This window comes from Oncorhynchus nerka, linkage group LG13 (assembly GCF_034236695.1).
Source record: "Oncorhynchus nerka isolate Pitt River linkage group LG13, Oner_Uvic_2.0, whole genome shotgun sequence".
Taxonomy (NCBI): Eukaryota; Metazoa; Chordata; class Actinopteri; order Salmoniformes; family Salmonidae; genus Oncorhynchus; species Oncorhynchus nerka.
In genome coordinates, this window is record NC_088408.1 from 28,662,393 (window position 1) to 28,689,712 (window position 27,320).

Genomic DNA, 27,320 nt, shown 5'->3' on the forward strand with positions numbered 1-27,320 from the left:
CACAGTTACACCGGAGCCATGAATATACTGCACAGATATCTGTCAACTGTCATCCATGTCGGCTCAAAATGCACCATGGCTATTACTTTCTCATTTGCATTCTAGTTGAATGTAATGGTCTTAAGACATATGGTGTGTGGCATAACTACCGTGTGTGTGTGTTCAGGTATGTGTGTATAGCTATGGAGGCTCTGGATCAGTTGCTGATGGCGTGCCACTGTCAGAGCATCAACCTGTTTGTGGAGAGTTTCCTTAAGATGGTCCGTAAACTGCTGGAGGCCGACAAACCCAACCTACAGATCCTGGGAACCAACTCTGTGAGTAGAATAGAAGACGCCCACCTTGATAAACAGCCTGGTTTTATCAGACAATACACACTAGCAGCTGGCTGCAATGAATCACAAAGAAATATAATTGCAGGTCTATTCTGTAGGAAATGTAATGTAGCAACGGCCATGTAAATAGAAGATGCCAGACTGTGATCTAAACATAAATGTACATTTTTACCAGGGAGGGAGGAGGTGGAGAGCGTGGGTATGCATAGAGAGAGAATGGTTATCTGGTTGATGTGTAATAGCAGCCAGCAGCAGCTATCGGTGTTATCAGACAGGGCTGTCAGAGCAGCAGGGTCAGGAGGGAACAGGAAGTATCAAGGAAATAACATTACCCATAGAGACAGACTTACCACACTGGCAACACTGTCTAGTGATACCATGGATTACACACACACTGATACACATACTCATACACACACTAGTGTTTGACGATTTTACGATTACATTGTCTATCGACAATGTTTGACAGCAATTGTCGATGGTGACGACATTGTGATTTCACAAACGATGGTTTAGCATATTTGAATTTGACTGCACCTTTTGGAGTCTGGTAGCGCACAACAGCGCAGTGAGCACGCAGCAGGGCGCCATGCCAAATGGCCTTTTCCACATTTGCCATAGCCTAAATGTTCAATACACATGAGGTAGTTAGACTAACACATTGCAAGAGAACAATGTAGATTGTAGAAAGAGCGGAGAGCACCAAAGCAGTGCAAAAATTCAGATTGGACCTATCATGTTTTGTTTTAAGTTTATTCCCTGTTTATTGTTTTAAGATCTTGATTTTCCCCTTTTCTCCCTAATCCTCATTCGATTTGAAGGTGACTTGTTGTTATAGGCATAGCCTACTATTTCATGATCAACCATTGAATGAATCTATAGGTCTCAGAGTTCCATCTCAAAAGGTTTTTTGCAAATAGCCCAAATTTAAAACAATAATAAGAGAGAAAACAAACATCTGCAAGATAAACTAATCAAATAGAAAGTTTGTTTAAACCTGGTTTGTTTAAACCTGGTATGTTTCTGCTTTACTTCACCAAAATGTAGGCTAAATAAATCGTGCCGTCGGAAAATCCCTCCTTGCAAACCAAACAGACAATAATATAGGCCTACACATAGGTTACTGTCAATACAAGTTAAACTTATACATTTTATATTTATAATATTTTCAAAGTATTTATTGATATCCTTGAATTGCACAACGGGCAATCGTGGCATAAGCTCCCACAGCAGCACTTTCAGTAAGTGGAAACAAACATCTATAAATGATGACTTGTTGTCATACTTGTCTCACAAACTACTTTATTTTGAATTGCTTCGAAATTGTGCGTTCATATAAATGTCAACAATCAAATAAAACAAATGATTATGTAGCTTATAAGTCTTTATAGCTTAACACTTGACTACATTGGCTTAGACTAAAAACAAATAGGCCTGTTGTCCTGTCTGTCTTGTGCCTATTGAACTGTACAAATCCTAATTATGCAATCAGATAAAACTAATGATTACTTATAATATTCTTTATAACACTTACACGAATTAACAATGGCTAATTCTAAAATGAATAGACCTATTAGGATATTGAACTGTAAAAATCCTAAATATATGCCTAGACGTTACAAAATTTAAAAAAGTAGCCTAAACAAAATAAGTATGAAAATGACCTAAATTACGGCAAAAGAAAGTGTGAATAAGTCTCAAGGTTTGGTACAATATTTGAGCCTATCCTATAGGATATGTCTTTCCAATAAGATGCATCTGTATTTTAATTATAGGCTACATTAAAATATAGTGCAATTTATTTATTTTTTATTTTTTACACCTTGTCTTAGGCCTACCTAAAGGTTCTGTTAAGGAAAACCAGCATGTTCAGAGTAGCGAACTCCGCAGGATAATGGACTTATAAATGTTGGAGGTTTGTTGTCCGTCCATCCTTTGCATTGATCATCTTTTTGCAAATTCTGCAAGTGACTTCAGTCAGGTCTGCTGGCTCACCTTTATCATTCAGCCTGAAACAGAAGACCTGTTTTTCTTTCCCAAGTCAGCCATCATTTTAAAAATTATTTAGCGCAAGGCAGGCTATACTGTAGTTAGTAAGGCAGGCTATACTGTAGTTACTACGGCAGTAGTTACTAAGGCAGGCTATACTAGTTACTACGGCAGTAGTTACTAAGGCAGGCTATACTGTAGTTACTAAGGCGGTAGTTACTAAGGCAGGCCATACTGTAGTTACTAAGGCGGTAGTTCCTTAGGCAGGCTATACTGTAGTTACTACGGCAGTAGTTACTAAGGCAGGCTATACTGTAGTTACTACGGCAGTAGTTACTAAGGCAGGCTATACTGTAGTTACTACGGCAGTAGTTACTAAGGCAGGCTATACTGTAGTTACTACGGCAGTAGTTACTAAGGCAGGCTATACTGTAGTTAGTACGGCAGTAGTTACTAAGGCAGGCTATACTGTAGTTACTAAGGCGGTAGTTACTAAGGCAGGCTATACTGTAGTTACTAAGGCGGTAGTTCCTTAGGCAGGCTATACTGTAGTTACTACGGCGGTAGTTACTAAGGCAGGCTATACTGTAGTTACTACGGCGGTAGTTACTAAGGCAGGCTATACTGTAGTTACTACGGCGGTAGTTACTAAGGCAGGCTATACTGTAGTTACTAAGGCAGGCTATACTGTAGTTAGTAAGGCAGTAGTTACTAAGGCAGGCTATACTGTAGTTAGTAAGGCAGTAGTTACTAAGGCAGGCTATACTGTAGTTACTACGGCAGTAGTTACTAAGGCAGGCTATACTGTAGTTACTACGGCAGTAGTTACTAAGGCAGGCTATACTGTAGTTACTAAGGCGGTAGTTACTAAGGCAGGCTATACTGTAGTTACTAAGGCGGTAGTTACTAAGGCTGGCTATACTGTAGTTAGTAAGGCAGGCTATACTTATAGTGAAATCCTTTTTACAGTCTGAAACTGTCAGAAAGTAGCCTAATGGAAGAATGTTGCATAAGCACTTACCCAGATGATCAAGATGAAATAACAATAGAATACACTTGATACAGCTATAATATCCCTTTTTAAAAGGTAGGCTTATATAACTGATATCTGACTATTTTTATGGACAACAGAAACAGCCCTACAAATGTGAAAATCATTGCAGCCTAGACTAGATGAAAAATAACTAGGCCTAACACTGTTTAGGCCTAGCAATGTGTCCTTTATATCAACGTTGTTTGGACAGGAGGGGACGTCGCCTAATACACTGATACATACGCAGAAGCACAGACCCTAAAGTAATGTGTTTATGTATGATTGCTAAATACACCAGCCAGCACATCAGTGTTTGCCTCATGCTGTGGTGTTTAATTGGGAGAGTCAGAGGGAGAGTGGGGGGGATTAGAAAGAGATTATTACCACAGTCACAGTGGTCCAGGACAGCTACTGAAGGTCTCCTGTTCTCTTTAGGACTCACCTAAAATGACTCAATACACTGAGCCTAAATCAGTTCAATTCAAATATCCTGTCTATGTATGCAGATTCCTTGTATTTATCTCTGTTTAAATGAACACTACACATTAGTCTAGACTACATTGCATTGTCATACTTGAAATAACAGTGGTACCAGATATCCTAGAGCCCTGGGTACATCACAACCACGGTGCTATTTTAGCCTCTGTGTCTGGTCTGGTCCGGTCAAGGTCACCTGCAGTCGTTTAGCCTGGTTTGTCCATTAGAATGGGTTTAATCAGGCATCTAATTAAAAGGTCATCACCACAGGTTGGCTTCAGGAAGGCTTCCCTCTGTTCCATTCCCAAGAGGAGCACATTGTTTAGTTGTTAATTGGGGAGGGGTGTGAAACGAAATGCTAAAGTGTTAAAGTTGAAATGGTGACATTTCAGCGGCAGTCAGAATCTGTTCTTTGCCTGGCAGTTCATTACGAGGCTTTTATGCTACTCTTTTCCCAGAAACTAATTGCAAAATTCAATTTGGGATTTGGGATTATATTAGACAAAGAAAGCGGAAGAATATGACAGAGAGACAGATTTATTGCGTTCTTCTCCAGTTGATGGAGATTAATGTTAATTTACCTCTCTCTCTCCCCCTCCCTCAGTTTGTGAAGTTTGCCAACATTGAGGAGGACACTGCTTCTTATCATCGCAGCTATGACTTCTTTGTTTCGCGCTTCAGCGAGATGTGTCACTCCAGCTACGAGGACCCAGACATCCGCACCAAGTGAGTGGACGTTATATGGATGATCAATTGATGTTGCAGATTAGGGCTGTCCCTGACAAAAAATCTTAGTCGACCGAGAGTTGTCTTTTCTGTCGACCAATTGATTGGTAGAAATGTTAGAACTTATCTTTTTCCTTATAGACACACCCTATGTGTTTTAATAAAATCAACAATATGTACTGAATTGTCTGATGCTTAACCTTTTCTCATGTGAGTTCCAAATATCTCTAACGGTCACCCCAGCCTGAGATTGTTTTATGCGCGTGATGTCAGAATGCACTCACTTCAAAAATGGGATCGTTACGAATCAGGACTGGTAACCCACACTGCCCTCAATCCAAGACACACGCCACCTACTAATTATCTATCGGCTATATTTCAACATGTTCATTTTAAATGATTTCATAACAAGTTGTATTTATTCACATAGAAGTAGCCCATTTCATTGTTGCGGCCAATTTATGTTTGAGGCTTTACTGAACTGGACAAACTTCTCCCTTTGAGAGCCCAAGCACCTCACCAGTTGTTCCCCAGATCAAGTATGCAGACATTTGCGCAGTCTAGCACAAACCTTTTCCCCCTGGCACATTTTCTGGCTGGTGCTTGCATTGCCTTCACTGTTGTTTTCCTTACAAATAATAACTTTGGACATGTGTGCGTTCCAATCAAAGGTAGTGTGTTATTTTCTGTATATCGTGTTGTCGTTTCTACTGTAGCATACCGTATGGAGCATAATGTATTTACAGTAAAAAAAAAAAAAAATGTTTTCAAGTTCTGGTGACAAATCATGCATTCTGATTCTTGCGTAGATTGTAATGGACACATACAGTGCATTGGGAAAGTATTCTGACCCCTTGACGTTTTACACCTTTTTGTTGTGTTAGTCTTATTCTAAAAATGGATTAAATTGTTTTTTCCCCTCATGAATCTACACACATTACCCAATAATGACAAAGCAAAAACTGTTTTTTCGACATTTTTGCAAATGTATTAAAAAACTGATATCACATTTCCAAAAGTTGTCAGACCCTTTACTCAGTACTTTGTTGAAGCACTTTTGGGAGCGATCGAGTCTTCTTGAGTATGACGCTACAAGCTTTGCACACCTGTATTTGGGGAGTTTCACCTATGTGTCACGTTCTGACCTTAGTTCTTTTTGTTATGTCTTTGTTTTACTATGGTCAGAGCGTGAGTTGGGTGGGTAGTCTATGTTGTGGTTTTGTGTTTGGCCTGGTATGGTTTTCAATCAGAGGCAGGTGTCGTTCGTTGTCTCTGATTGAGAATCATACTTAGGTAGCCTTTTCCCACCTGTGTGGTGTGGGTGATTGTTTTCTGTCTTTGTGTATGTCACCAGACAGGACTGTTTTTTGTTTCATTCTCTTTATTTTTGTTTTAGTGTTCTGTGTTTAATAAATTCATCATGAACACATACCACACTGCGCATTGATCCTCCGATTCTTGCTACTCCTCCTCAGAAGAGGAGGAAGACAAACGTTACACTATGCTTCTCTGCAGATCCTCTCAAGCTCTGTCCGGTTGGATGGGGAGCATCGCTGCACAGCTATTTTCAGGTCTCTCCAGAGATGTTCGATCAGGTTCAAGTCCGGGCTCTGGCTGTGCCACTCAAGGACATTCAGAGACTTGTCCCAAAGCCACTCCTGCGTTGTCTTGGCTGTGTACTTAGGGTCGTTGTCCTGTTGGAAGGTGAACCTTCACCCCAGTTTGAGGTCCTGTGCGCTCTGAAGCAGGTTTTCATCAAGGATCTCGCAGTACTTTGCTCCATTCATCTTTCCCTCAATCCTGACTAGTCTCCCAGTCCCTGCCTCTGAAAAACATCCCCACAGCATGATGCTACCACCACCATGCTTCACTGTAGGGATGGTGCCAGGTTTCCTCCAGACGTGATGCTTGGCATTCAGGCCAAAGAGTTCAATCTTGGTTTCATCAGACCAGAGAATCTTGTTTCTCATGGTCTGAGAGTCCGTTAGGTGCCTTTTGGCAAACTCCAAGCAGGCTGTCATGCACCTTTTACTGAGGAGTGGCTAACATAAATGCCTGATTGGTGGAGTGCTGCAGAGATGGTTGTCCTTCTGGAAGGTTCTCCCATCTCCACAGAGAAACTCTAGAGCTCTGTCAGTGACCATTGGGTTCTTGGTCACTTCCATGACCAAGGCCCTTCTCCACATGATTGCTCAGTTTGGCCAGGTGGCCAGCTCTAGGAAGAGTCTTGGTGGTTCCAAACATTTTACATTTAAGAATGATAGAGGCCACTGTGTTCGTGGGGACCTTCAATGCTGCAGACATATTTTGGTACCCTTCCCCAGATCTGTGCCTCGACACAATCCTGTCTCGGCGCTCTACGGACAATTCCATCGACCTCATGGCATGGTTTTTGCACTGACATCCATTGTCAACTGTGGGACCTTTTATATAGACAGGTATCCAATCAATTGTCTCCAATCAAGTTGTAGAAACATCTCAATTATGATCAATGGAAACAGGATGCACCTGACCTAAATTTTGAGTGTCATTGCAAATATTTACACTTATTTACATAGTATTCAGACCATTTGCTAACATTTCTAAGAAACGGTTTTAACTTTGTCACTATGGGGTACTGTGTGTAGATTGAGGATTTTTTTTACATTTATTTTTAAAATCCATTTTTAGAATAAGGCATTAACAAAATGTGGAAATAGTCAAGGGATCTGAATACTTTCTGACTGCACTTTATGATGTGTGGAAAATACTTTTCTGAATGTTGTACTGATTATGATGAGCTAATGCTGAACTATTTGCCGGGGCCATATTTGTTGACATTATACAATGCATTCTGGGTGTCACGTTAAATGTCTGTCAGACCAAAGATGTTATAACAAAAGGAGGTGAGGGATGCTTTACTCATCTTTGGAGTAAACTTCCGGATGTAAATGATTGTAGTAGACACACCCTCTTCAACATTCATTCTGCAAACAGATTAAACTAATCTTGTTTTCTCTTCTTATAAATGGTTGACTCAAAAAAACAAACCTGGCAGCTCGCACAAACTACCCATCGTCGGATTACTTTCATTTTTAGAAATTGTTTTGTTCAATTATTTAGATCAATGGGGAGCTCACCCGTAACGTGATGAATTGTAAATAATCATTTCTATTGGCTAATTCATATTATGGTTTATTTCAGCCAAGAGTTAGCTAAATATGGCCGCTTGTGTTAGGTCAATCTTCCATCTGTTAGTGCTAGGACTAATGTAGCCTACATTTCCTGTTTGGATGATTGTGTTATGCTGTCGCCACTTCTGTGAATGTCCGAACATTGCATCCAAATATTAACTGGTCACATTTAGGACATAATGTTCTAATGACTGTTTGTCCAAACTGTTTTCTGTGAGGGGAAAAAAAGTGTTACCATCTCAAACACTGTTTTATCAATGGAAACTGGACATTCTAAATAAGCGTTCTAATCACACAATCAGAGACCACTATAGTATGATCACACACGTGGGTTAAAGGGTTAAAGCACACGGTTTGATTAAATAATTAAGACACACATATGACTCGAGGGAGCCGGAGATCAAGATAGCTTAACCAGAAGGAAAAAAACCTGTTCCTGACTCTCCTCCCACTGCTGGCCTTCACAGATTCTGCTGTTACGCTCCTGAACCTTTTCTATTTGAACCTTTTCCGAGTGCCAATTTATCTTAGAATTTCTGCCGATCTGCGTGCCAGATATGATTTTCATATGTACATTTTTGTGGGACAGTTTCATTTCATTTACAATAGTCTTTGTATCTCAGTCATTGTCATGTGGTTCATCTAAATTCTAACTTCTATTGCCAACCATGTAAAAATAGCCTACATAAAGCAAACAAACAAAAACATTGCAGCCTGCAGGAAGAAAGTATCTTATAAATCACATTGGCTACGCATGGCCTGTCAGCAATGAACTTAAAAATGGTAACTATCAACTGTGCCCGGCCTGAAGCTCCTTCTAGCAAACTTGCAACATTGTATAAAATATTCTGGGGCCTCAGTTTCCCGCACCAGTGAGCTCAGGACAGACACAGCTGTAGGTTATTTGTGCAAGGGATAAGAAGTAATGAGGCATTTTTTGACGTTTCTACTGGATCAGAGCATTGCATGTTTCCCTTTTATTGCTGCGTGATTATTGAAAATGTCCCAAACAGGTGTTGTTAGATTACAATATACTTTTCCTGACCATATGGAACAATGTAAACAACACTAAATAAAATATATTACAGCAAAGATTAAAAACAGTTTCATTCCTTTGTGAATGCAATTTCCGAAATGGAACGGTTTAGGCCTATTTATTTATGTTTATTGTTTCAAATCGTGAATGACTTGTATGCTGTGTGATGACATGAACAAATAAGTGATTGATTGATACAGAAGCCTACAGTTGAAGTCGGAAGTTTACATACATCTTAGCCAAATACATTTAAACTCAATTCGTGACATTTAATCCTTGTAAAAATTTGGGCAGTTAGGATCACCACTTTATTTTAAGAATGTGAAATGTCAGAATAATAGTAGAGAGAATGATTGATTTATTTCAGCTTTTACTTCTTTCATCACATTCCCAGTGGGTCAGAAGTTTACATGCACTCAATTAGTATTTGGTAGCATTGCCTTTAAATTGTTTAACTTCGGTCAAATGTTTCAGGTAGCCTTCCACAAGCTTCCCACAATAAGTTGGGTGAATTTTGGCCCATGCCCTCTGACAGAGCTGGTGTAACTGAGTCAAGTTTGTAGGCCTCCTTGCTTGCACACACTTTCAGTTCTGCCCACAAATGTTCTATGGGATTGAGGTCAGGGCTTTGTGATGGCCAATCCAATACCTTGACTTTGTTGTCCTTAAGCCATTTTGCCACAATTTTGGAAGTATGTTTGGGGGTCATTGCCCATTTGCGACCAAGCTTTAACTTCCTGACATTATGCTGCCACCCCCATGATTCACGGTTGGGATGGTGTTCTTCGGCTTGCAAGCCTACCCCTTTTTCCTCCAAACATAACAATGGTCGTTATGGCCAAACAGTTATATTTTTGTTTCATCAGACCAGGGGACATTTCTCCAAAAAGCACAATCTTTGTCCCCATGTGCAGTTGCAAACCGTAGTCTGGCTTTTTTATGGCGGGTTTGAAGCAGTGGCTTCTTCCTTGCTGAGCGGCCTTTCAGGATATGTCTATGGGACTCGTTTTGCTGTGGATATAGATACTTTTGTACTTGTTTCTTCACGTGGTCCTTTGCTGTTGTTCTGGGATTGATTTGCACTTTTCGCAGCAAAGTACGTTTATCTCTAGGAGACAGACCGTGTCCCCTTCCTGAGCGGTATGACGGCTGCGTGGTCCCATGGTGTTTGGAAATTGCTCCCAAGGATGAACCAGACTTGTGGAGGTCTACAATTATTTTTCTGAGGTTTTGGCTGATTTCTTTTGATTTTCCCATGATGTCAAGCAAAGAGGCACTAAGTTTGAAGGTAGGCCTTGAAGTACATCCACCGGTACACCTCCAATTGACTCAAATGATGTCAATTAGCCTATCAGAAGCTTCTAAAGCCATGACATCATTTTCTGGAATTTCTCAAGCTGTTAACGTACACTAAGTTAACTGTGCCTTTTAAACTTCTGACCCACTGGAATGGTGATACAGTGATTTATAAGTGAAATAATCTGTCTGTAAACAATTGTTGGAAAAATTACTTGTGTCATGCACAAAGTAGATGTCCTAACCGACTTGCCAAAACTATAGTTTAAGAAATTTGTGGAGTGGATGAAAAACAAGTTTTAATGACTCTAACCTAAATGTATTTAATCTTCCGACTGTATATAAGTATTGAAATATATGCCGAAGTAAGGTACGTACGGTATTAATACTCAACAGAATCACTCTTAGGTCTATAGCTCGGTGGTGGTTATACAAGGCTGCTGTACTAAGCATACTAATGATAATGACATTTCTTATTATTATATGATTATTTTATTTTTTAAATAAGGAGATCAAGGAAAATGAGGGTTATTTATTATTCTAAACAATGTCTGGCAATTTAGAACAGTGTAAACAGTAAATAAATTATAAATAATACCAGAGAGGCTGTTCTAATGATAAGTGTAAAGCCTTTATTACAGTATAGCAAATTTTGTGAAATTTATTAACTTTATTGCCTATTGGTATTTTGAGAATATCAATGAGGTGCAAACCAGGGTAATTCAAAGATTTAAAAAATATGTAAAACTCAAGATGGGTTAAAATGGGGAGAGAATCACTTGAGATACCCAGTCCGCTCTGGTTGGGGGCATGGCACTCTCTCTAAAAATACTGAACCAGGTGAACCCTCGTTTTCTACAAGGGCTTTACCTTAGACAACCACAAACTGCCATGTAGAAAATTCAGTTCTAGATATTTTTCTGTAACATTTTAGAAAATTGTTGGACAATAAAATCTAAACATGGCTGAACAGAAAAGTATTGTGTTGTCCCAGTTAGGCAACCTCAATATTGGCCTATAGTTCATGCGGTGCAGGAACTGTTTAAGCTATACTATAGGCCTGCTCTGGTGACAGTGCAGTCAGTCTATAATAAAGCGGAATAACCAACAGGACCTCACGCTCGGAATAACAGCAACATACATTGGCCTCTTCTCTTTTATAATTCAGAAAGGCTGAGGTGTGCATTATTTCCTTTCCTCTTTGGGTATAGAAGAATGTCACGAGCCACCCGGGAACATCATGCACACGCTGTTTAGATTCACCGAGAGGGCTACATCAGCCTGCCTCATTTAATTCTAAAACGAAGTTATTATAATGGTCCAGGGGTGCTTTAAACCTTTATGGGAATGGAAGCCGATACGGTCGGGTACATCCTCCTGAATTTACAGCAGGACTACCTACCGAAAGGGACGTCTGCCTTATAAGGGCACATATAAATAACTCCAAGATCAGTCCAATATGCTCTGTGTTTGGCTCAACCAACCCGAACAGCGCATCAGATGTCCACTGCTTGTTACGTTTTTCTCATCAAAATATCAGAATAGGTCAAACAGAAAGAGAACTTGTAGGCTATTTGGTCAATATTGATTGCCCAGTGCAATTAAAACGAGGCATATTTATTTATTTTAGGCTTACATCTGGCTATCTGATGCACTCAAACTATTTTATTAGAAATACTGATCTTAGCATAGGTATACCCCTAAATTAAATCTGTGTTGAATAATTCTTACATGTAGCCTAGGAACATAACATTATTTTATTTATTTCACCTTTATTTAACCAGGTAGGCTAGTTGAGAACAAGTTCTCATTTGCAACTGCGTCCTGGCCAAGATAAAGCGTAGCAATTCAACACATACAACAACACAGAGTTACACATGGAATTATCAAAACATACAGTCAATAATACAGTAGAACAAAATAAAACAAAGTCTATATACAGTGAGTGCAAATTAGGTAAGTTAAGGAAATAAATAGGCCATGGTGGCGAAGTAATTACAATATAGCAATTAAATACTGGAATGGTAGACCAGCAGAAGATGAATGTGCAGGTAGAGATACTGGGGTGCAAATGAGCAAAATACATCAATAAATACCAGTATGGGGATGAGGTAGGTAGATAGATGGGCTGTTTACAGATAGGCTAAGTACAGGTGCAGTGATCTGTAAACTGCTCTGACAGCTGGTGCTTAAAGCTAGTGAGGGAGATGTGAGTCTCCAGCTTCAGAGATTTTTGCAATTCGTTCCAGTCATGGGCAGCATAGAGCTGGAAGGAAAGACGACCAAAGGAGGAATTGGCTTTGGGGGTGACCAGTGAGATATACCTGCTGTAGCGCGTGCTACGAGTGGGTGCTGCTATGGTGACCAGTGAGCTGAGATAAGGCGGGGCTTTACCTAGCAGAGACTTGTAGATAACCTGTAGCCAGTGGGTTTGGCGACGAGTATGAAGCGAGGGCCAACCAACGAGAGCGTACAGGTCGCAATGGTGGGTAGTGTATGGGGCTTTGGTGACAAAACGGATTGCACTGTGATAGACTGCATCCAGTTTGTTGAGTAGAGTGTTGGAGGCTATTTTGTAAATGACATCACCGAAGTCGAGGATCAGTAGGATGGTCAGTTTTACGAGGGTATGTTTGGCAGCATGAGTGAAGGATGCTTTGTTGCGATATAGGATGCCGATTCTAGATTTAATTTTGGATTGGAGATGCTTAATGTGAGTCTGGAAGGAGAGTTCAGTCTTAACCAGACACCCAGGTATTTGTAGTTGTCCACGTATTCTAAGTCAGAGCCGTCCAGAGTAGTGATGCTGGACGGGCGAGCAGGTGCGGGCAGCGATCGATTGAAAAGCATGCATTTAGTTTTACTTGCGTTTAAGAGCAGTTGGAGGCCACGGAAGGAGAGTTGTATGGCATTGAAGCTCGTCTGGAGGTTAGTTAACACAGTGTCCAAGAAGGGGCCAGAAGTATGTAGAATGGTGTTGTCTGCATAGAGGTGGTTATCATCACGCAGCCAGAATAGCAGCAAGCGTGCCATATGATGAGAAGCCCCGTGAATAAATCGCAGTTAAATAAATCACAGCTTAGAGCTCACGGAATCAGTAGGATATTAAACAAACACTCAAACAGGCTAGTTTCTGTAGATATACCGTACCAGTCAATAGTTTGGACACACCTACTCATTCCAGGATTTTTCTTTATTTTTACTATTTTATACATTGTAGCATAATAGTGAATAAATCAAAACTATGAAATAACAATCATGGAATCATGTAGCAACCAAAAAAGTGTTAAACAAATCAAATATATTTTAGATTCTTCAAAGTAGCCACCCTTTGCCTTTTTTGACAGCTTTGCACACTCAACCAGCTTCTTGAGGTAGTCACCTGGAATGCATTTCAATTAACAGGTGTGCCTTGTTAAAAGTTCATTTGTGGAATTTCTTTCCTCCTTAATGCATTTGAGCCAATCAGTTGTGTTGTGACATGGTAGGGGTGGTATACAGACAATAGCCCTATTTGGCAAAAGACCAATACATATGGCAAGAACAGCTCAAATAAGCAAAGAGAAACGACAGTCCATCATTACTTTAAGACATGAAGGTCAGACAATACGGAAAATGTCAAGAACTTTGAACGTTTCTTCAAGTGCAGCTGCAAAAACCATCAAGCGCTATGTTGAAACTGGCTTTCATTAGGACCACCACAGGAAAGGAAGACCCAGAGTTACCTCTGCTGCAGAGGATAAATTCATTATAGTTACCAGCCTCAGAAATTGCAGCCCAAATAAATGCTTTACAGGGTTCAAGTCACAGACACATCTCAACATCAACTGTTCAGAGGAGACTGCATGAGTCAGGCCTTCATGGTTGAATTGCTGCGAAGAAACCACTAGTAAAGGACAGAAATAAGGATACACTTGCTTGGGCCAAGAAACACGAGCAATGGACATTAGACCGGTCGAAATCTGTCCTTTGGTCTGATGAGTCCAAATTTTAGATGTTAAGTTTCAACCACCGTGTCTTTGTGAGACACAGAGTAGGTAAACGGATGATCTCTACATGTGTGGTTCCCACCGTGAAGCATGGAGGAGGAGGTGTAGGGGTGCTTTGCTGGTGACACTGTCTGTGATTTATTTAGAATTCAAGGCACACTTAACCAGCATGGCTCCAAAGCATTCTGCAGCAATAGGACATCTCATCTGGTTTGCGCTTAGTGGGACTATCATTTGTTTTTCAACAGGACAATGATAAACACACCTCCAGGCTGTGTAAGGGCTATTTGACCAAGAAGGAGAGTGATGAAGTGCTGCATCAGATGACCTAGCTTCCACGAATACTTGATCTCAACCTAATTGAGATGGTTTGAGATGAGTTGGGCTGCAGAGTGAAGGAAAAGCAGCTCAGTGCTCAGAATATGTGGGAACTCCTTCAAGACTGTTGGAAAAACATTCCAGGTGAAGCTGGTTGAGAGAATGCCAAATGTGTGCAATGCTGTCAAGGCAAAGGGTGGCTACTATGAAGAATCTAACATCTAAAATATATATATTTTTGGTTACTACATGATTCCCATATGTGTTGTTTCATAGTTTTGATGTCTTCACTATTATTCTACTATGTACAAAATAAAGAAAAACCCTTGAATGAGTAGATGTGTCCAAACTTTTGTGTGTGTGTGTGTGTGTGTGTACAGAACAAAAATAAAACGCAACATGTAAAGTGTTGAGCCCATCTTTAATGAGCTGAAATAAAGATTGCAGAAATTTTCCAGATGCACAAAAAGCTTATTTCTCTCAAGTTTTGTTAACAAATTTGTTTACATCCCTGTTAGTGAGCATTTATCCTTTGCCAAGATAGTCCATCCACCTGATCGGTGTGGCGTATAAAGAAGCTGAATTGCATTGTCATTACACAGGTGCCCCTTGTGCTGGGGACAATAAAATATTACTCTTAAATGTGCAGTTTTGTCACAACACAATGCCACAGATGCCTACATTTTGAGGGAACGCCCAATTGGCATGTTAACTACAGGAATGTCCACCAGAGCTGTTGCTAGAGAATTTTATGTTAATTTCTCTACCATAAGCCAAAAATTTGGTAGTACGTGCAATCGGCCTCACAACCGCAGACCACGTGTAACCACACCAGCCCAGGACCTCCACATCTGGCTTCTTCACCTGCAGGATGATCCGACACCAACCACCCCGGACAGCTGATGAAACTGTGGATTATTTCTGTCTGTAATAAAGCCCTTTTGTGGGTAAAAACGAATTCTGATTGGCTGGGTCTGCTCCCCAGTTGGTGGACCTGGTTCTCAAGTGCCCACCCACCCATGGCTTCTTAGACTGATGGACTGTGCCATCCCCACAGCCTCCACAATGGATCAGTCCGCTCAGATATGCACGAATCAGACAGGTTTCTTGTACATTGTGATGATGATTTATTATTATAATATTTTGCTACTGCTCGATTAATGAGATCTCGGTCGACCAACAGCCTATCAACCAAACAATCGACCAGTCGACTAAATGGGGTCAGCCCTAGAGGAACTATTGTCATTCTAAAAACAGTTTGTTTACTTGCTAATTGAGGTGAAGAAAAAATTACTTTGAGAAGCTCCACAACTGATTTAGTGGTGGTGAGTTAAGACAATCAGAAATACTATCAGACATCCCCAAATGGGCACATTTATAGACTTACATTTGCGCACAGGCCAGGTTGCCTAGGCATACTTCTATATGTGTAATCGGGTGCTTGTCGTTACAGTATGAAAAAGTACAACAACAAAAAAATGTGTGCACTCACTATTGTCAGTCGCTCTGGATAAGAACTTTCTCACAAGTGTAGCATAGGTTGTGAGCTCTGCAAACAACGTGTCCACTCCGACAATGAGAACGGTAAACTCCTCTTCTTCTTGGACCATGGCATCCCCGCGGCCTCCTCAATGGATTAGTCCACTGAGAAGGGCGGGAATCAGACCGGTGTCTCGTGTGCCATGAAAAACTGCTTGACTAAAGAAATCTCGGTTGACCAACAGCCTATCGACCGAACAATCGACCAGTCAACTAAATGGGATCAGCCCTATTGTAGATATTGATCTATGTACCTGTACTGTCTCATACTTGATTACTTTGTTACAAACCTTCCTGATGGGAGAGTGATTTTAAGATTAAATTATCCTTGATTAATATCAAGAGACTGACTAATTGGTTGGTTGATTCATTAATTTGTCCCCTTTCTCTTCTCTATAGAATCCGTATGGCTGGGATAAATGGTCTGCAGGGGGTTGTGAGGAAGACGGTGAATGATGACCTACAGTCTAACATCTGGGACCCCCAGCACATGGACAAGATCGTCCCCTCACTGCTCTTCAACCTGCAGAGTGGAGAAGGCACTGAGAGGTGAGGGGTCAATGTAAGGGGTTATCAAGAGGCTAGCGGTCAGGGGCAGGGTCATTAGTAACAGTTTCCTTGGTAGTTAATTATATTAGAAAACTACGAAGAGTTTGTAGAGAATTGACCGCCTGACAGGAAGACATATGTCTATGTTCAAATAGCCCATCCATGTTGTGAACGAGAGGTTTGAAAGTCCAGGACTGGAGGGTGGAGTTGCTGTGGATGGGTCATTGTAGATGTGGGTGGGTGGTTGCGCAGGCCTGATAGTCCAGGTCAGGTGGTGTTTGTGTTGACACTGCCAGCCAGCTGTTATCCACTCATCTGTGATTGATGTCACTGACAGTCCAGTTAACCTCAAGGCCATGTCTTCAGCACTGCATCCAAGGACAAACCGAGTGAACGTGGGAGGGGGGAGAGATGAAGAGATTGGGAGGGAGAGGAATGGAGGAAGAGAAGATGAGAGAAAGTCCGAGATAGGTAATGATTGACTCAAAGTGATTAAGAAAGATGGAGACAAATAATTAAATGCATCTACAATACTGAGGGACCAAATGAGTCCTGGAGAGGAAAGAGGGGGCAATGTGGCAGAGATGCTGAGAGAGGGAGAGGTGGGTGGAGAGCCAGACTGCCTCTATCCAGTTTTTGGCAGGTCTCCACATGCACTGAATCACACTGACGCCAATAAATCAGAGAGAGAGAGAGCGAGTGTCCTATATTTATGTTGATTTATTTTCCCTTTTCACATCATTACAACACTGTATATAGACATAATATGACATTTGAAATGTCTTTATTCTTTTGGAACTTTTGTGAGTGTAATGTTTGCTGTTAAATTGTATTGTTTATTTCACTTTTGTTTATTATCTACTTCACTTGCCTTGGCAATGATAACATATGTTTCCCATGCCAATAAAGCCCCTTAAATTGAAATTGAATTGAGAGAGCAAGAGAGAGAGCCTCAGATTTTTTGAGAAAGAATGAAAGATAGTCAGCAAAGGAAAGATGGAGCAAATAGTTAACCTTGAAAGAGCCTAGACCATCTCCTTCTTGTTCCTTAGGCCTCAGTAGGTCAGTCAGTCCCCTGTCTGGTCCTGCTGTGTCCTCCTATAGCTCTCCTGCTGAACTCTCCATATTATCTCTGGCCACAGACAACAGCAGTAGTACTGGGACTATGATACTGGCTAATAACTATCATTACTGGCCACAGACAACAGCAGTAGTACTGTGACTATGATACTGGCTAATAACTATTATTACTGGTCACAGACAACAGCAGTAGTACTGGGACTATGATACTGGCTAATAACTATCATTACTGGCCACAGACAACAGCAGTAGTACTGGGACTATGATACTGGCTAATAACTATTATTACTGGCCACAGACAACCGCAGTAGTACTGGGACTATGATACTGGCTAATAACTACTATTACTGGCCACAGACTTCAGCAGTAATACTGGGACTGTGATACTGGCTAATAACTATCATTACTGGCCACAGACAACAGCAGTAGTACTGGGACTATGATACTGGCTAATAACTACTATTACTGGCCACAGACTTCAGCAGTAATACTGGGACTGTGATACTGGCTAATAACTATTATTACTGGCCACAGACAACAGCAGTAGGTCTTAGAGCTTGGACTATAAACCAAAAATTATCAATACCAACAGAACCGACCGTTTATCGCAGGCATTTTACTGATATCGATAATCACGATAAATACAATTGAATTGTATTTGTCACATGCACTGAATACAACAACTGTAGACTTTACCGTGAAATATTTACTCATGAGCCTTTTCCCAGCAATGCAGTTCTTTTTACAAATAGATCAAAAGAAAATAGAAACACAATAACGAGGCTATATACAAGGAGTACCGGCACTGAGCGGGTGATTGAGGTAATATGTAGGTTTGGTTAGGTGATTGATGTCCATGTAGGTAGGGGGTGAAAAGCAGAACGTCCAGGTAGCCATTTAGCAGTCTCATGGCTTCTGGCGCTAGCAGAGAGAATAGACTGTGACTTGGGTGGCTGGAGTCTTTTACCATTTTTAGGGCCTTCCTCTGGCACAGCCTGGTATAGAGGTCCTTGATGGCAGGGTGCTTGGTCCCAGTGATGTACTGGGCCGTACGCACTACCCTCTGTAGCGCCTTGCGGTCAAATACTGAGCAGTTGCCGTACCAAGAGGTGATGCAGCCAGTCAAGATGCTCTCAATGGTGCAGCTGTAGAACTTTATGAGGATCTGATGACCCATACCAAACGTTCTCCGCCTCCTGAGGGGGAAGAGGCGTTGTCGTGCTCTCTTCACGACGGTGTATTTGCACCATGATAGGTCTTTAGTGATTTGGACACCGAGGAACATGAAGCTCTCGACCGTCTCCACTACAGCTCGGTGGATGTGAATGGGGGCGTGCTCAGCCCTCCAGTTTCTGTAGTGGTCCTTTTGACCCGGAGGGACAGAGCAGTGTGGAGCGCACTAGCGATTGTCAACTGTGTAGCCTTTATTAGAGGACTGTGACGTTAGAAAGGAAAGAAGTCTGCTCATATGGACTATTGCTAACAGGACAATTGAAAGCACATCATTCAAAGTAGCCAGTAGTAGTAGTTTTAAGGGTGATATAACAAAGTTACCGGTGCACATTTCATGTTATACATTTATCGTTCAATTTATCAGTATCGTAAAAATTCTATCAGTTTTATTGTGATATCTTTTTTTTGTCCTTATTGGCCAACTCTAGTAGGACTGCAGGGGCTAGCACACTAGCTAATTAACTTCTACAATGTGGTTATGTCTTCCTTTGATTATGTAATTCAAAGGACATTCAAACTAGAAATCTTCATTTATTGTAAGGCTGGAAAATAGGTCTCCCACAAGAAAGAGATTGTCCTCTCAGCGGACCTGCAGAATGAATAAATAAATACAGGTAAACGTGAGGACATAATTAGAGACATTTATCTCGTCCCTCACCTCACTGATTGTTTTTAACTTGTTGTTAAGGAAATGCTAGGCTTATTGAAAGGTCGCTGATACCAATCTGCTGTGCACCTTCTCTTGGTGTATCCATTGTTTCATTAATAGCGAGGAACATATCATTTTCTTTTCTCTACCTTCATACAGCATTACCCACATGTTGAATAGATGAAAATGCTGCTATCCATGTGTTGTGGCAGATTTTGTTTTGTTTTGAATCATTTCCAAGTTTATGTTTATCTAATATTTTCTGGGGCGTTTACAGTAAGAGCATGGCTGCTAATGAGAGAGTTCTACAGAGACGGGACCCATACAGAGACGGGAAGTCCCATGACCTCTTCTTCAGTGGTGCTGGTGGTGGGGGGGCGAGAAGAAAGGCGTATGTGGTTAATAAATGATGTTATTGGAGGACCACCTGATGCCAGGTGTGGTAGAGAGTAGAACAGAGAAGACTTCCGCTCAGCTGAGAACGCTTTAACTATGTATAAGACAGGAAAGCCTGGGCCCGAGAGAGAGGGAGAAGAGGGCTTGCATGCACATTTTACAAACATACTGTTGCACATACACACAAGCACATTAACACTTTATGCTCACACACACTCTCACTCTCTTTCACATTCAAGTGTACACGCATAAGCGATAACCATTTGTGCAGTCACCACAAACACACCACAACAGAGAGGGAGAAGTGCCTCAGGCAGGTATACACCAGCAAGGACACAACACCCTTGTTTGTGTGATTTTTATGTGTGTCGAAAGCGTGCGTTTATGTGTGTTTTCGTTGACTCAAATATATTTCTGCTCCTCTTTTACTCCTTCACTCCCTACCTCCTCTCTCTCCCTCTCTCCGTCATTCGTCCTTCTTCACCCTCGGTCTCTCTCTCACCTTTCTGTCACCCTCCCTTCCTCTCTCTCGGTCTCTCCAGCCGCTCCCCCTCTCCCCTGCAGGCGTCGGAGAAAGAGAAGGAGAGTCCGGCAGAGCTGACGGAGCGCTGCTTCAGAGAGCTGCTGGGACGGGCCGCCTACGGCAACATCAAGAACGCTGTCACACCAGTACTCATGTAAGACTTGGTCCCCTCTGTTTTAGTGGACTAGGGCTGTGGACTAGGGCTGTGGACTAGGGCTGTGGACTAGGGCTGTGGACTCGGTTTGTGGACCAGTGGACTAGTGCTCTACGTTGGTGGACTAGTGCTGCGCGTTGGTGGACTAGTGCTGCGCGTTGGTGGACTAGTGCTGCGCGTTGGTGGGCTAGTGCTGCGCGTTGGTGGACTAGTGCTGCGCGTTGGTGGGCTAGTGCTGCGCGTTGGTGGACTAGTGCTGCGCGTTGGTGGACTAGTGCTGTGGACTAGGTTTGTGGACCAGTGGACTAGTGCTGTGGACTAGTGCTGCGCGTTGGTCGTTGGTGGACTAGTGCTGCGCGTTGGTGGACTAGTGCTGCGCGTTGGTGGACTAGTGCTGCGCATTGGTGGACTAGTGCTGCACATTGGTGGACTAGTGCTGCGCGTTGGTGGACTAGTGCTGCGCGTTGGTGGACTAGTGCTGTGGACTAGGTTTGTGGACCTGTGGACTAGTGCTGTGGACTAGGTTTGTGGACCTGTGGACTAGTGCTGTGGACTAGGTTTGTGGACCTGTGGACTAGTGCTGTGGACTAGTGCTGTGTACTAGTGCTGCACGTTGGTGGACTAGTGCAGCGCGTTGGTGGACTAGTGCAGCGCGTTGGTGGACTAGTGCTGGGCGTTGGTGGACTAGTGCTGCGCGTTGGTGGACTAGTGCTGCGCGTTGGTGGACTAGTGCTGCGCGTTGGTGGACTAGTGCTGGGCGTTGGTGGACTAGTGCTGGGCGTTGGTGGACTAGTGCTGCGCGTTGGTGGACTAGTGCTGGGCGTTGGTGGACTAGTGCTGGGCGTTGGTGGACTAGTGCTGGGCGTTGGTGGACTAGTGCTGGGCCTTGGTGGACTAGTGCTGGGCCTTGGTGGACTAGTGCTGGGCCTTGGTGGACTATTGCTGGGCCTTGGTGGACTAGTGCTGTTTGTTAGTGGACTAGTGCTGTTTGTTAGTGGACTAGTGCTGTGTTAATGGACTAGTGCTGTGTTAGTGGACTAGTGTTGTGGATTAGTTCTGTATTAGTGGACTAGTGCTGTGTATTTGTGGATTAGTGGACTAGTGCTGTGTATTAGTGTATTAGTTATGTTTTAGTGGACTAGTGCTGTGTTAGTGGACTAGTGTTGTGGATTAGTTCTGTATTAGTGGACTAGTGCTGTGTATTAGTGGATTAGTTATGTGTATTAGTGGATTAGTTATGTGTATTAGTGGACTAGTTATGTGTATTAGTGGACTAGTGTTGTGGATTAGTTCTGTATTAGTGGACTAGTGCTGTGTATTTTTGGATAAGTGGATTTGTGGATTAGTGGAATAGTGGACTAGTGCTGTGTATTAGTGGATTAGTTCTGTTTTAGTGGACTATTGCTGTGTTAGTGGACTAGTGTTGTGGATTAGTTCTGTATTAGTGGATTAGTTATGTGTATTAGTGGATTAGTTGTGTGTATTAGTGGACTAGTGCTGTGTATTAGAGGATTAGTGGTCTAGTGCTGTGTATTAGTGGATTAGTGCTGTGGATTAGTTATGTGTATTAGTGGACTAGTGCTGTGTATTAGTGGACTAGTGCTGTGTATTAGTGGACTAGTGCTGTGTATTAGTGGATTAGTTATGTGTATTAGTGGATTAGTTATGTGTATTAGTGGACTAGTGCTGTGTATTAGTGGATTAGTTATGTGTATTAGTGGATTAGTGCTGTGTATTAGTGGACTAGTGCTGTGTATTAGAGGATTAGTGGTCTAGTGCTGTGTATTAGTGGATTAGTGCTGTGTATTAGTGGACTAGTGCTGTGTATTAGTGGATTAGTTATGTGTATTAGTGGATTAGTTATGTGTATTAGTGGACTAGTGCTGTGTATTAGTGGACTAGTGCTGTGTATTAGTGGACTAGTGCTGTGTATTAGTGAACTAGTGCTGTGTATTAGTGGATTAGTTATGTGTATTAGTGAATTAGTTATGTGTATTAGTGGACTAGTGCTGTGTATTAGTGGACTAGTGCTGTGTATTAGTGGATTAGTGGACTAGTGCTGTGTATTAGTGGATTAGTTATGTGTATTAGTGGATTAGTGCTGTGTATTAGTGGACTAGTGCTGTGTATTAGTGGATTAGTTATGTGTATTAGTGGACTAGTGCTGTGTATTAGTGGACTAGTGCTGTGTATTAGTGGACTAGTGCTGTGTATTAGTGGATTAGTTATGTGTATTAGTGAATTAGTTATGTGTATTAGTGGACTAGTGCTGTGTATTAGTGGATTAGTGGACTAGTGCTGTGTATTAGTGGATTAGTGGACTAGTGCTGTGTATTAGTGGATTAGTTATGTGTATTAGTGGATTAGTGCTGTGTATTAGTGGACTAGTGCTGTGTATTAGTGGATTAGTTATGTGTATTAGTGGATTAGTGCTGTGTATTAGTGGACTAGTGCTGTGTATTGTGACTAAGATGCAACATGGTTCTGTGGGGAATGTTCTGTATCAGCAAGTTCTCTCTCTGTCTTCCTCTTGTCTGTACTTTGTAACTTTCACGTTTACACTTTCTGTCTCTTCTCTGTCTCTCACACTCATTCTCTCACTCCAGGCACTTAGATAACCACTCTCTGTGGGAGGGGAAGACCTTTGCAGTCCGCTGCTTTAAGATCATCATGTACTCTATCCAGGTGAGTCACCTCTACTCCCTCTATTCCTCACTCTCTCCGTTCCTTCCTTCCTTCCGCCCTCCCTCCCTCTCTCTCTCTCTCTCTCTCTGGCAGCTGTTACCTGGGGATGATCAAATGGCAGAAAAGTCAGTCAACCTAAAGTGCTTTTTGTATCCTCCCCAGTCTCTCAGAACAACCTCGTACTTTCACCCCAATTCAACTGAAATCCTAGTTACTTCTCACTCCTACTCTCTGTGTTGCTTTGATGTACGGCTGTTTTTATATTGACCCAATAAAGTGATTTGAAATTAATTCTCTCTCTTGCTCTTTTGCCCTGTTTCGCTCCTTCTCGCTCCCTCTCTCCTCCTCCTCCAGTCGCAGCACTCTCACCTGGTCATCCAGCAGCTGCTAGGTCACCTGGATGCCAACAGTAAGAATTCAGCCACAGTGCGTGCTGGGATAGTGGAAGTCCTCCTGGAGGCTGCAGCCATTGCTTCCAGCGGCTCTGTAGGTGGGTAGAAAGAGGTCTGCCACACACACACACCTTGTCCTGGCTTGCCTGTCCAGACCACATTTTCTTCACACTTTCTTCATTCAGTATTATAATCTCTTTATCAGAGAGAGGTGTGTTATCATTGAAAGTGTCTATCTACTGAAGTAGGGGTTCTTTCTCTAATGACGTGTGTGTGTGTCAGGCCCCACTGTGTTGGAGGTGTTTAACACTCTGCTAAGGCAGCTGCGTCTCAGTGTGGACTACGAGCTGACCGGCTCCTACGACGCCAGCGGAAACATTGGCATCAAGATCATCAAAACACATGAGGAGAGACAGCTACAGGAAGCCGTCATCAGGACTATTGGTCAGTGTGTGTGTGTGTTCTTTAAGGAGAGACTGGCTGCAAATCTAGTGTGTGTGTGGACAATCACACACACCATCTCTCTCCACCTTCCTCACTCTGATATAGTCCCAAAATGTTTTGCATGTCAGCAGTCAAGTTTTCAAGATCTATAACTACCAAAATATTGACTTTCATTTGAACTGTTTGTATCTCTCCAGGGTCGTTTGCGAACACCCTCCCTACATACCAGCGCTCCGAGGTCATGCTCTTCATCATGGGCAAGATTCCTGTACCAGGGGTACACCCCGCACTCACAAACGCAGGCTCAGGGTGAGGACACACACGCACTCACACGCACTCACACGCACATTCTCACACTTTCCTGACAACTTTTTTTATTTGAAGGGGTTGTGAAGGGACCAGGATGATCCAGATCATGCTGCTGAAGTCACTGGTTCAGGTGAGACATTAACATTAGAGACTTCTCAGTAGTCACCAAACTCTGTGTGCAGGTTTCTGTCAACTGGCCCACATCAATCTTCCTCTTTCTTTCTTTAAATCTTTCTTCCTCCGCCTCCCTCCCCTCACCACGCTCTCTCCTCCCTCTCCCCAGGTGACGACAGGGTTCCAGACCACCAACATGCTGACGGCGCTGCCAAACTCATTCCTGGAGCCGCTGCTGTCCTTCTCTCTGATGGAGGACCCGGAGGTCAGACTGCTGGTGCTCACCATCCTCCTCAGTGTTATAGACAGACACGACAACACACCCAAGTTCTCCAGCATCAGGTCAGAACACTCCTTAGGTCTAGCTCTTTGTGACTCTCACTTTTTCTCTCATTCGCTTCCCCCCAATCTGTCTGTATTTCTGCCCCTCAGACATACCTTCTCTCTATCCCTCTCCTTATCTTTCACTGTCAGGCTTTTGTCTCCCCTGTCAGGCTTATTGTCATCCCTTCTCTGTCTCTGTCACTATCATTCTTTCCTCAGGCTTGCACTTGTCATTTTGAGGCATCTTGTCTTTTGACCTGTCCTTACAGAAGCACTGCGCTATGCTTTCACTCTCTCTGTATCTGTCCATATAATAATGCTAGTCTCCTGTCTCCTCCTACAGCATTATATCAGATATCTCTGTTCTCAAACTGAAAGTGGATAAGTGCTCTCGACAGGACAACCTTTTCATGAAAAAGGTAAACCTCTCTATCACCAGCTTGCTCTCTCTATCACCATCTCACCTTCCTCACTCTCTCTCTCTCTCCCTCTCTCCATCTGCCACCCCCTCCTGCCTCACTCTCCTCTCTTTCTCTATTTCCCAGCATGCACAGCAGTTGTACCGCCACATCTACTTGGCGTGTAAGGAGCAGAGCAGTGGTCCACAGCACTTTGAGACGCTCTACACCCTGCTGGCCCTCATCAGCATGGAACTGGCCAACGAAGAGGTGGTGGTGGACCTCATCAGACTGGCCCTGGCCCTGCAGGTACACACACACACACATACTCGTAACTACACACACATACTCGTAACTACACACACACACACATACTCGTAACTACACACACACACACACATACTCGTAACTACACACACACACACACATACTCGTAACTACACACACACATATACTCTTAACTACACACACACACATACTCGTAACTACACACACACACACACACACACACACACACACACACACTCATAACTACACACACACACACACACACACTCATAACTACACACACACACACACACACACTCATAACTACACACACACACACACACACTCATAACTACACACACACACACACACTCATAACTACACACACACACACACACACACACACACTCATAAACACACACACACACACACACACTCATAACTACACACACACACACACACACTCATAACTACACACACTCATAACTACACACACACACACTCATAACTACACACACTCATAACTACACACACACACACACACACTCATAACTACACACACACACACACACACACATACTCATAACTACACACACACACACACATTTAAGTCTCCCAGAACCAAGGTTATCAGTGTCATCTCTCTCTTTCCTGTAGGAGTTGGCTCAAACCAACGAGGAGTCTCTGTCAGTCTATAACCGCTGTGCTGTCCATGCCCTCTCTGCTGCCTACCTCAACCTCATCTGTCAACTCACCACCGTCCCCACCTTCTGTCAGCACATACACGAGGTACCTGTGTGCATCAGACCACTCTCTGCCTGCAATGTGCAGATGTAGGACTCCTCTAATGAATGACTTGTGTGTCGCTCACTCCCTCCCAGGTGATTGAGATGAGACAGAAGGAGGTACCCTTCCTTCTCCCTGAGGACGTCTTCATAGAAAACCCCAAGTAGGTTTACATCACTTTGGTATTTGTTAAGATTGGTATAGGTAAAGCTGTGTTTCCCCTAGGTTTTTTGACAGCAGTGGTGACAAGAGTAGTGGGGGAAGGGGGTAATAGCATTTGCACAATGACATGCTAGCTTTTCCCACAGACTTCCAGTCATTGGGCCAATGACAATCCAATTAAAACGCTTCTCGGCAGAAATATGTAATAATATATATATATTCAAAAGTTTGGACACACCTACTCATTCCAGGGTTTTTCTTTATTTTTACTATTTTCTACATTGTAGAATAATAGTGAAGACATCAACACTATGAAATAACACATATGGGATCATGTAGTAACCAAAAAAGTGTTAAACAAATCCGAGAGAATGCCAAGAGTGTGCATAAGGCCCTAATCTATGGATTTGATATGACTGGGCAGGGGCGCTGCCATGGGTGAGCCTGGGAGGGCATAGGCCCACCCACTGGGGAGCATAGCCCAGCCAATTAGAATACGTTTTTCCCCAGAAAAATAAAAAGTCCTCAGTTTCATCAGCTGTCCGGGTGGTTGGTCTCAGATCATCCCGCAGGTGAAGAAGACAGATGTGGAGGTCCTGGGCTGGTGTGGTTACAAGTGGTCTACGGTTGTGAGGCCAGTTGCACGTACTGACAAATTCTCTAAAATGACATTGGAGGCAGCTTATGGTAGGGAAATTAACATTACATTCTCTGGCAACAGCTCTGGTGGACATCTGTGGCATTGTGTTGTTTGACAAAACTGCACATTTTTAGAGTGGCCTTTTATTGTCCTCAGCACAAGGTGCACCTGTGTAATTATCATGCCTTTTAATCAGCTTCTTCATATGCCACACCTGTCAGGTGGATGGATTGTTTTGGCAAAGGAGAAATGCTCAATAACAGGGATGTAAACAAATTTGTGCACAAAATCTGAGAGAAATAAG

The 27,320-nt window shown here is 42.6% G+C and overlaps 1 protein-coding gene across 3 annotated transcripts in view; it reads left to right on the forward strand.

Moving 5' to 3' along the window:
• Positions 1-27,320, forward strand: part of efr3bb (EFR3 homolog Bb (S. cerevisiae)) — a 66,424-nt gene that overhangs the window by 27,344 nt on the left and 11,760 nt on the right. For all 3 annotated transcript variants that reach the window (XM_029676400.2, XM_029676399.2, XM_029676401.2), the window contains 14 exons: positions 167-317; positions 4,439-4,560; positions 16,311-16,460; positions 20,361-20,495; positions 23,102-23,180; positions 23,535-23,670; positions 23,855-24,016; positions 24,214-24,325; positions 24,401-24,455; positions 24,609-24,781; positions 25,107-25,182; positions 25,309-25,470; positions 26,086-26,217; positions 26,310-26,377. In XM_029676400.2, coding sequence (XP_029532260.1) covers positions 167-317; positions 4,439-4,560; positions 16,311-16,460; positions 20,361-20,495; positions 23,102-23,180; positions 23,535-23,670; positions 23,855-24,016; positions 24,214-24,325; positions 24,401-24,455; positions 24,609-24,781; positions 25,107-25,182; positions 25,309-25,470; positions 26,086-26,217; positions 26,310-26,377 — 1,713 coding nt within the window. The remainder of the gene's footprint in view (positions 1-166; positions 318-4,438; positions 4,561-16,310; positions 16,461-20,360; positions 20,496-23,101; positions 23,181-23,534; positions 23,671-23,854; positions 24,017-24,213; positions 24,326-24,400; positions 24,456-24,608; positions 24,782-25,106; positions 25,183-25,308; positions 25,471-26,085; positions 26,218-26,309; positions 26,378-27,320) is intronic.